This window comes from Onychostoma macrolepis, chromosome 25, assembly GCF_012432095.1.
Source record: "Onychostoma macrolepis isolate SWU-2019 chromosome 25, ASM1243209v1, whole genome shotgun sequence".
NCBI classification, from domain to species: Eukaryota; Metazoa; Chordata; class Actinopteri; order Cypriniformes; family Cyprinidae; genus Onychostoma; species Onychostoma macrolepis.
This window is the reverse complement of record NC_081179.1, coordinates 15,444,269-15,455,208: the sequence shown is the minus strand read 5'-3', so window position 1 is coordinate 15,455,208 and position 10,940 is coordinate 15,444,269. Positions and strand designations below refer to the sequence as shown.

General features: G+C 32.9%; 1 protein-coding gene across 4 annotated transcripts in view; it reads left to right on the top strand.

Annotated features, from left to right (window-relative positions):
• The first annotated feature begins 554 nt into the window (after positions 1–554).
• The window catches only part of pot1 (protection of telomeres 1 homolog), a 36,133-nt gene continuing 25,747 nt past the window's right edge, over positions 555–10,940 (top strand). For all 4 annotated transcript variants that reach the window (XM_058767701.1, XM_058767700.1, XM_058767699.1 and 1 more), the window contains exons 1-5: positions 555–637; positions 3,774–3,849; positions 5,900–6,036; positions 7,324–7,402; positions 7,805–7,902. In XM_058767701.1, coding sequence (XP_058623684.1) covers positions 5,917–6,036; positions 7,324–7,402; positions 7,805–7,902 — 297 coding nt within the window. In that variant the 5' untranslated portion in view covers positions 555–637; positions 3,774–3,849; positions 5,900–5,916. The remainder of the gene's footprint in view (positions 638–3,773; positions 3,850–5,899; positions 6,037–7,323; positions 7,403–7,804; positions 7,903–10,940) is intronic.

Here is a 10,940-nt window from a genome sequence, read left to right as displayed (position 1 = left end):
TGTACATTACTCTTGTCAACGTACTCCATATAGTTACAATAAAAATGTATTTATTTTGGGAAAAACAATAGTGTGGGGGCTTTCCACTCTACCCCCTATGTTTGTACTTTTGGAAATGGATCATTATGTCTAAATTATCTTATTGTTTTGCATTTTTAGGCTAACTTTGAGCACAAATTAGCCATATGATTAAAGAATAATTGTAGAAAGAATAATTGTTTCGTTGATTAATTTGTACTTTCACCCTAGTTAGTTTTTAAGTTTACATTTATTTATTTATTCTGAACATGGTCACATTCTTTGTTAATTTCGTAATTTTGTACAATTGTTTGCATTGTTTTGTTTGCTATTTTGTATGTTAACTTTTCCTTTTTATAGTTTATATTAAACAAAAAGCAATATATAGCCTATATTGTGGAAGGATTTTTGCCTTCGTATTTCATACTTCTGTAAAAACATTCCGTTTCAATAAATACCATTGTCTGAAGGCAAATATTTACGTATAAAGAGTTTACTATTGGTCCCAAGCGCTGTGATTTCCGCGGGTTTTTTTTTAATACGTCAACCAGTGACGTAATATCCGGTACAGTACGCGCCTATTCAAACCTTCAGGAGGAGGAAGTTAAAGCAGCGTGCGGTGAGTTTGACATGTCAGATGAATGCAATGTTTCTCAGCTGTCGACTACAAAATATCAAGATGCATGGATGCAAATATAGATGTGAAATAAACGCGCTAGACAGCTTGCACTGAGTAACTTAAGCAGGAAGTTAGCTAGAACAGCTAACTTAGTTGTTTACCTCAGTTATGCAGGTGTTTTGCTGGCTCTGCAGAGATGAATGCGGCTGCATTTGATTGTCATTAACAAATGTATACATACAAACATTTGCTAACCGCAATGAAACACTCATGCAGCCTTAATATGATTCTTAATATATGACGTTAGACTTTTATCGGAAACATAATTAAGTGATAATGTTTACCGAAGTGCACAAATATAAACGAGAGCGATATGATTTCAATTTGATGGCTCGTGTAATACCGCTACCACTGACATTAATGACAGCCGCTGCTCTGCATAAATGTCAATGTATAAACTCAATTACATAAAGGCCAACAGTCGTTGCAGCTAAACAACCTTTGCTTCGCCACAGATTCCGAGAAAATAAAGCGGACACTGTCTCTCTCTCTCTCGTTGTCATTATCGTTTAGCGTGAGCCTGCATCTGTGGTGAATGTGCCTGAGGAGCTGTTGATGTTGGCATTATTACTGGAGCGTTTTGTTAACAGGAGCTCGTAGGGTCACATTATCATTCTCCTGAAGCGCGCTGCTGTTTTAACACTCGAATATATCCATTTAAACACAGCAGAGGGCCGTAAATGTGTGGAAGGTTTGTTTGTCCAAGCCAGAGATAATATATCTGTGCATAGCAGTGCTTATATCTTTGGCCATTTTTACATAAGCACCATAGGCTTGCAAGTCTACAACCAATTTTTGAGCATCATTAATAAAATGTTTGTCCTTTATTTTTGTCTATAAAGGGCAATGAATGAATAAATAAATAAGTTAAAGAGAATCAGGGCGTATTAACCAATCAGAGCCAATCAGCACTTTTCAGTGATTTTAGGGTTTTTTTGTTTATTAAAGAAAAGAATGAACATTACAATAAATTTGAACAAATATGTCCGCATACACAGAAGAGCAATCTTAATCTACATATAAACTGCTAAACAATAGTAAAAAATGATCTTCCTTTTTCCTTTTTCCTTTTCAAGGACTCCACGGGGAAACTATACAAGAAAAAAAGCTTCCATTTCTAATAAAAATAAATTACATTTTGGTATTGATTTCACAATTATTTATTTATTTATTTTTTTTTAATGAATGTTTTATTTACCTTGCAAAATGTAAAAGTTAATGACATACTCAATCATTTTGCTTTTGTGTGAATATGTGCGAATAACATTAAAGAGAGCATGTAATTGACATTACTTTGAACAAATAAAAAGGCACTAACATCAGACCAAAATCACAATTATAAAGCAAATGTGTGTTACAGAAAATGTAACTATTGCCAATGTCCATGAATTTAAAAAGAGCTACTTTACATGGGTACATTTTGTGAAGTATTTTAAAATGTACCTGTTTTATTTCAAAATACTGAATTTGTAAGGATTTGACCAAGCTGTTTTAATATCAGAACTTTTTGCATTCCAAAAGAATTTTCCTCTAGGGGAGATTTTATGTTTTGACTGAAAAATTTGAGGAAGTGAATATTTCAGTACCATCTATTAACTCCTCATCTATTAATCTTCCTTTCCGAAATTTAGATGACTGTTTATTAATTGTATCGACCCATTTGGAATAGCTTTAACAACTTGTTGAAATTCTTTAAAGGGAATGGGGAAGTTGTAAAAATGCACAAAGTCTTCATAAGACAAAATGTTTCCACTATCATAGAACAGATCCATAACAAAGTATATATTCCTTTCAAGCCACTGCAAAAATAGTGATTTATTCCTAGAGGTAATGACACAGTTTTTCCATAAAAGCATTTTACGTGGAGAAAAGTTGTGATGGAAACAAATTTTCCAAGCCAATATTACTTGCTGCGTGGTGAAATTTAGATTTAATTGGTAACTTTCCTGGAAGAAAATGACCATTTTAGGCATTCTTGTGTGTTTTGAGTGATGTCTGGTGGGCGGGCCTTAAAGCTCTGTAATATTTATTTTGTTTTTACATCTCATAGATTCAAAATAGATTCTCTTTACTGTATGTATATATATATATATATATATATATATATATATACATTTGCTGGTACTTGCATGTTATTTAAATATTTTAATAAATATTTAAATTTGATTGAATTGTTAATTAAATATTAACATTTTCGTGATGATCCAAACTTGAGTAGCGTGAAAGATTTATTTGTATTTTTTTCTAGGTTTTTTAGTATATCTTACTGTACATTACAATACTGTGATGGCTAAATTTTCTTTTAGAAGCGTTTAAAACTATTATATTTTTTTCCGCCTTTTTTGCATTTGAAAATTGGCTATTTCTTTAAAATAATTCAGCTCATTAGTATCACAACAGTGTCTAGTCTTTGTTACCCTCAAAAACATTAGATGATAAAATTTGCCATGGATTACCAAGCATCATTTCTTTGAAATGTTTTCATTTGATGCATTTAGTAGCAAGTTAACTAGTTATCCATGCATATTGCATTATTGTGAAATAATCTAATACCTACTGTACCTTTTGTATGCAGAGTTTCCTGTTCACTATTTATCCAGTGTTTTATTTACAAATCCTACATTTTCTTCACGTTTGAAATGGCTGTTTTTATTTTGCAATCCATTTCAGATTCCTGATTTTGGAAAAGGGAGAAGAAAAAAAAACGTGATGTCTGGGCTAATTAATTCTTGTTTGGAGTTGAGAAATCCCTTCAGGAATTAATTAGACACACCATGTATTGATTTTTCTTTCTTTTCCTGAATTCTGTGCTTTTAACAGTAAAGCCTAATTCACTTTGTGCAGGCTTAGTTCCTTTCCGTTCCACTTCGGAGGTTTCAATTTCCTTATTGGAGTGCCTGGGAGAAATGCGTAGGAATATTCATAAGCACTAACAACATCACTATGGTTCATCCTGATGCCCTGTGTAATGATGTCTTCTGTACGTCGTCTGGGGGCGAATAGCACAACTGGATCAAAATGTGAAAGAAATATATTTGCTGTGCCAAGATGTCTAAATAAGGTTTTATTTTTTCAGGGACAGTTTGAAAGCTGGAATGCGAAAATCAGTTCCGTCACCGCTGATTGTCACGCTTCTTTAATTCTGAATGAAGGTGAGGAGACACATGACAGTGTTAATTTCAACTCTTTTAAACAACTCTCAGATTCATTCAGTGTGTTTTCAGTGAAGCGTAAACTGTAAATTGCTTGGTTTATCGGCTTTTCGTTGCGATGAGAGGTTGTGTCAGAGGTGGACTTTCCATTCACCCTTGGTTTTCATTTTAAGCGTATTTAAAAAATACTCTTCAAGGTCAGTGAAGATGATGGAGACACTCTTACCCATTAGCCCACTCAGTTTAGCACACTCGCCCAGGGGCCTCAGACTCAAATTACCTGGAGGCCACTAGTCAGGTGGTATTCTCAACAGATTCATCCAAAGCGAGTCCAGAATTACTGTTTTTGTCAGGAGAGATGAGGCTTAGCCGACAGTTTTGAAGTCCATTGGTTCCACTTCCATTATATATCCTGTTTAGAGGAGCAAATATTTGTTCTGACATTTTCAGTGATTTGCATTATGAAATAAGAAAATGGGTCACTGTTCAATATGTTTTGATTGATTCATGACTACCAAAAATGCAAAAAAGGCATAATTGGAAATACACTTGTTAAAAGGAAGTGCACTTAATTGTATTGAGTGTGTACTTGCAGTGTACTTCAAATGTTAAACGCATCTTAAAAATCCCATTTGCAGATCATATAATATTAATGAAAAAAAGACCACTTAAGTGTGTTTAGAGTAAGAACACTTTAAAAGTAACTAACTTAAAAAGCAGGCTTTGTAATAATGTCAAAATATAATTTGTACTTCAAATTACATTTTAAATCATTGTTTTAGTTATATTTTGTAATGCTTTAAAGAAGTGCACTTATTTTGATGTGTTTACTAATGTATTAAAGTACATTGTTTACTTGATTATAATTTTAACTGTAATATGTTATACAGTATTACATTGTTAATATAACTTCATCATAACAAATATATTTAAATGCGTGACATTGAATTATATTTTAGTTTAATGCTTGATTGCATTCATCAGTACACTTCACCCACATTTCAATATGTATTTGAAATTATATATAAAGATGTACTATTAAGTGGGCCACTAACACTGTAAATCAGAATCAGAATGAGCTTTAATGCCAGGTATGTTTACACATACGAGGAATTTGTTTTGCAGATAACATGCAAAATAACAGAAGTATATATTTTAATAACATCGGGTATAATGTTGCATACAAACAAGCTATAACATTAAATTAAAGTATGTTATTTCTTTGAATAGGTACTCTTTTCAAAATTTTGTGCTAAATTGTACTAATTTTCTTCAAAAGGAAATAAATTTGCATGTATTATTGATCCAGTAAAAATATAATTTCACTCAAGCCAACACAAGCAGACTTTAAAGGTAATAGCAAGCTAACTTTGAAAGCATACGATCTCACCTACACTGCAAATCACTCTCCAAAGCCACGCCTCCTCCAAAACAGCAATATATGATAATAATCTTATTATAAGAGGAAGAATTTCCTGAACCAAAAATCTCTAGTCATGTTTTATGATTCGATTCGATTCAGCAGAGATTAAAGTGATGTGCATCCAGCAGATGTTGTTTACGAGAGGTCGAGACTCGGGACTATAGTGCTCAAGGGCTGCAAAGGCCAGAAGGTCTATAAAAGATCAAGACCCTCGATGGAGCATCTCTCCCAGATGTTCAGCTCCACTTCATAAGGATGGGCTGTTGTACACGTTCATGTTTCAAGAGAGCCGCTTGAGTTGAGATGTTTTCATGTCAGGTTTGCTTCCTTTGATTGAAGGTAGTCTTTTCAGAATTAATTAGTGTAACTTGTGATCCACACCATTTTCTCAAGATGAGTTTTGGTACATGTTTATCATGGGCAATGCAGTTCTTTGTTCTCAATTAGTCAACCATATGAAGCGTCTATTTTTGTGGCTCGGTGCCATATAGGCTTAATTGTTTCTGAGATGTTGACTGTGGTACCGTATGTTGTTTTATTCTTGCTGTCAACGCTAACTAAGTTTTGACGCATTTTTTCTTTTGCTTGGCAACATATACGCATACATTTTTGTTCTTACTGTTACAGGCTATCATCAAAAGGACATGCCTGTACAAAAAGTCAATGATTCATCTGACCTAGACGCCAAGGTCCCTCCTCATCTCCAGTGCACGTCTATAACAAGCCTCACAACGACCTCTGAACCCTCACACAGATGTGTCAAGGTTTGAAGCCACTCTTTACTGGTTTCTGCTCCAACCAATGCATGCTTACATAACAGGCATCAGACTTCCTGTGAACATTATACTCTGAATTGCAGTAAAACTTTTAGTATTACTTATTTCATGCTCCATTTTCTTTAAAAAATTACATACTTTTCTTTAAAGCAACACAACATTTCTACTTTAATTGTTTGTTTAAAATTTTTAATGTTGCTTCATGACTGATGACAATGGTTTATTATTATATGCAGTTATATAACTTCTTTTTTTAATGATTCTTTGACACAATAATGACTAAATGACCATTATATTTAAACTATAAAAATATTATTATTATTATTATTAATCTTGTCAAAATCAAGGATTTTTATTATTATTATATTTTTGAAACACCTTCTTCTTCTTCTTAATAATAATAATAATAATAATAATAATAATAAATGCCTAACTGTTTCGTTGTGAGATCTGGTGGTCAGTATTCATGGTCACAGATTAATTTGACATGATATTAAATTAAAAATTTATATAGACAGATATTTTTTTTTTTTAAATTATTATTATGAAAATGTAAAACATTATTATTATTATTATTGATTTATTGATGATTTATATTATTATTAATAAATAATAAGTGCCAAGATCTGAATGGTCACAGATTTATTAGACATATATTACATGTAAAGTTAATATAGACAGATATTTTTATTATTATTATTATTATTATTATTAATATTATATTTGTAAATATATTAATAATACTAACAGTTTGTCAAGTTATATTGAGATTTAATTGTCATATATAATTATACATATACATTTTTAATTGGTTCGGACACTGTCAAATTGTTAGGCTGCACATATCTGATATGTTAATTTTAAAAAGTTAAATAATTTTCAAAAAAGAAACATCATTATTGGGTGAAATTCCTTAGAGACCCACCAAATAGTGCCATAAAACTGACAGCTGTTAATCGGTATAAAAATATGGTTAAACCAATTATTGGACTGCCTGTATTTATTGTCTGATGTAGATTATCTGCCATCATTTACGCATGGAACTGCATCTGCATTAACTACAAGTACATCATACTTTTGACAAAGCTTATCAAGCCTCACAGATCTTTCATTTATATGTAACAGCTTAAATTTTAAAACATTAAATGAATTTACAAATTTAGAGTTTTCTTTAGCTTATACTGTATGCTGAGGAAGTGGCGTAAATAATACATTGTAACTATAGCTATTCAGTTCTTTAAAGTGCTTATCCTCTGAGATCTTTCCTCTGAATAGGCTAGAGTGGTCCACAAAGGTCCTGTGATATCCTGCGTACAGAAAGATGGCATCGAAATGCTTAGAGCAGAGATCAAAGGTGAGTTTCCCCATTTGAATTCAAATTCAAAGACAAAGATCATGAGCGAACCTGCGACGTTTCAAGCTGATCTGTTTTGTCAGCAGCGACACTCAATCTGTCTGGCATTCACACCTCGCCTTCCTGTTTAAAGCAGCTCTGCCGCTTTAGATTTGTATAGAAAAATCTGCCATCCAGACTGCATGGATTTTCCCCATTAAAATGTTAACTAATATACCACCGCATCTAGAGAAAAGAGGCACAATATGGGGCCAGTTTGATTGCCTGGAGAGGCTTGTTCAAAGCATGCTTCAGACTCTTGTGTCTGATTTTTAGCTCTCAGCCCTGCAGATTTTGAGTCTTGAAATGAAAGCTGTAGCTGGTCTCACTCTGTCCTTGCTGTTTTCTTTCTCTCTTTCTCAGAGGAGGACCCTCTTCAGAGAACTGCTGAACATACATCAATCAATGTCATTTTCTTTGGCACGTTGGCCAAGGACTTCTCCCAGTCTGCCAGACAAGGGGTAGGCTTCTATAAAACCTTCAAATATTCATTTGAGTATTGGGGAAATGTATGTAGATGTACATATTTTTCAAGGCTCCAGGCTGTAAAACAGATGGAGGAGGAGGAGGTTTGGGTGATGAAGCTTAAGCAGGTCTTGATTTTTTTTTTTTTTATCTCAGTGTTTGTGTATTTTCTCTATAATGGCTCACTTGTGCTTTTTCATTTTGACAAAATGATCATTATAGCACAAAATGCATTCAAAGTTTTAAAAAAATAATGAGGCATGTTTTCATGCTGTTTTTCACAAAATAGCTATTTATATGCACCAAAATGACTGTTTATATACAGTAAATGTCAGTATTTCTCTACAAATATTTTGACTAAAACATTTTAATGCAGTAGGCTACATGACAAATGCCAAAAACAAAGACTCAGAAAATAAGAGTTTTTAATTCTGTGCCTTCTCTGTCCTAATGTGTAATGATGCTTATTCAAATGAAAGTGCATTAAAATCATTATGATTAGCAAAATTATCATGAATATATAAAAATGTTTAATTCAAGACACAAAAAGCAGTCAAAGTTGTTGTTTTTTTTTTCTTTATAAATGTCTCCATGCTGCTTAAAATAAAGATCTTTAAAATAAAGATTATTTCCGTATTTATCTACAAATACTTTAACTAAAACATTTTAATATATGACCAATGCCACAGAAAGACTCTTACGTGAAAAACAGTGAATAAGAGTTTTGATTCGTTGATATTATAAAACCTTAGTCCTATAATTCTCTTGAGACAAAGATCACTAAATCTAGTGATGCTCAATAAGCAAATAAAAAGTGCATTAAATCATTGTGATAAGCAAAATCACCATGAATAATGCAAGAAGCAAAATGCAGTCAGTTTTGTTAAGTAACAAGTCATGGTTCCATGCTGTTTTCCACTAAAATTGCACCAAAATAACTACTTGTATATTAATGTCAGTACTTATTTACAAATATTTTGGCTAAAAAAAAATCTTAATACGTGACAATGAATTTCATTATCGATTAATCGCTTCTGTATACTATACTATACTGAGCACAAGTGCACAAGAAACATTTTCCAAAAGAACAAAAATAAAATAAAAATAAGTTTTAAAAAAAATATATATAATTTCTTTTTTTTTTTATCCGATTGATTTGTAAATCAATTAAATAATCAAAAGATAAATCTGATATCAGAATAACTAATAGTTGCCCCGCTTGTGGTTAAAATTCAATTCTTTTTCAAGCATGATATGGCAAGTCACATCTCATCCATTTTAATAGGAGATTTGTCCTAACAAGTGGGAACTGTGACAAATGATGCATGACAAGACATTTAGTCAGTTTTCTTTTCTTTTTTTGCCACATTGTGTTGAGTAGCGTTGCCCACACTAAAATGTTATTGTTTTAAAATCTTAAAATCTTGTCATGCTGCATCTAGTTAATATACAAAGTAAGGCTATAGGTTCATATTCCAGAAGAGCTAATTCAAGAACCATACATTTTTTTTATCCCTAAAAGTGTCTTCTAAATGAATAACCGGTTTGAAAGGTAATTTACGTTTAAAATATGAAATATTCTCTTAAATGCTGTTGAGAGAGTTTCTTTCTAGAAGTAGATTAGTTTTTACCAATATCAAAAAGGCAATAAAAAGAATCCAAGTACATGAAAGCCCTGTCAAGCCCTGTACATATTTTTCAAGGCTCCAGGCTGTAAAACAGATGGAGGAGGAGGAGGTTTGGGTGATGAAGCTTAAGCAGGTCTTGATTTTTTTTTTTTTTTTTTTTATCTCAGTGTTTGTGTATTTTCTCTATAATGGCTCACTTGTGCTTTTTCATTTTGACGAAATGATCATTATAGCACAAAATAAAGTAGATTAGTTTTTATGTCATATCTATGCGGCAAATATTTCTGCCTGAATTCACTGACTTTGAAAACAGGTCATCTGATGTAACCTCATTTATGTGAAGATGGTTTGAGAGGGCGCAAAGCACTGCGGTTGCATAGCCAGTATTTTTCCGCTTTTCTCCTCCAGCAACACAATGGTCACATGCAGCTCAGATCAGCTCCCCACTGACAGACAATGGCTTGGAGAGAGAAAATCGGCCTTGAGAGACGTGCCTTCAGTCAAAACTCAGCCGTTTGCTCCCCAAGGATCCTTCTTTGTGTCACTCGCAAAATTATCTGATGCTTACTGGGAAAAATGTGCCTTGTCATCACTCATATTTCCAGGAATGGTCTAAAGTTCGGTTCTGTTCTCAAAGATGGAGGTCGAACATGGTTATCTGCAATTGTTGTAGTCGTCATGTGCAACAGCTGTCGTTTCATTGTACGACAGCAACATAAAAGTTATTTTTGAAGTGCAGCGTATAAAACAACTTTTTTGATAAACAACCTCTACTTTTCTTTGCTGTTGCCAGGAGATTTTTGGAAGACGGATTATACAACTGTCGTTTGGCATGGGTAACGGCGATTCTTAAAACAATGGCACAAGATAAAGCTTTAAATTGATGAACTATCATGATACTTGGCATCTTCTATATAATAGAGCTAAACATTATCCGTCTAATCTTTGGATATCTGTGAGCAAGGATTAAACTCTTAGATACATTCTGTAAGTCAGCTTAATTTATCCAGATGCTGAAGTCTAAAAATAATCACAAGTTTGAAGTTGTTCCTGAATATTAAGGAATGAGATGCTACGTGATTGGTTAGTTCTTTCCATTCAAGGTCATTGTTAGAGGTTTGCCAAGGCAAGAAATGCTATTGCTATAATTCATATTAGGGTTGGGGAAATGAATAAACCTGTTTGTGCTACACACATGATACACAATGATATCTCAAATCATGTGGCTTGTTGTGGTGTTGTTACGTTTTTAAAGAAGTGAATTTATGATCGCCTGGTGTGTGATAAAACAGGCTTAGAAAATTCCATATACTTGATCTAAGGACAATAATAAGGAAATAATACAGTAAAAAAAAAATGTTTAACTGTCTATTGAACCATTAGACCATGTATGTGCAAAAAAAGTC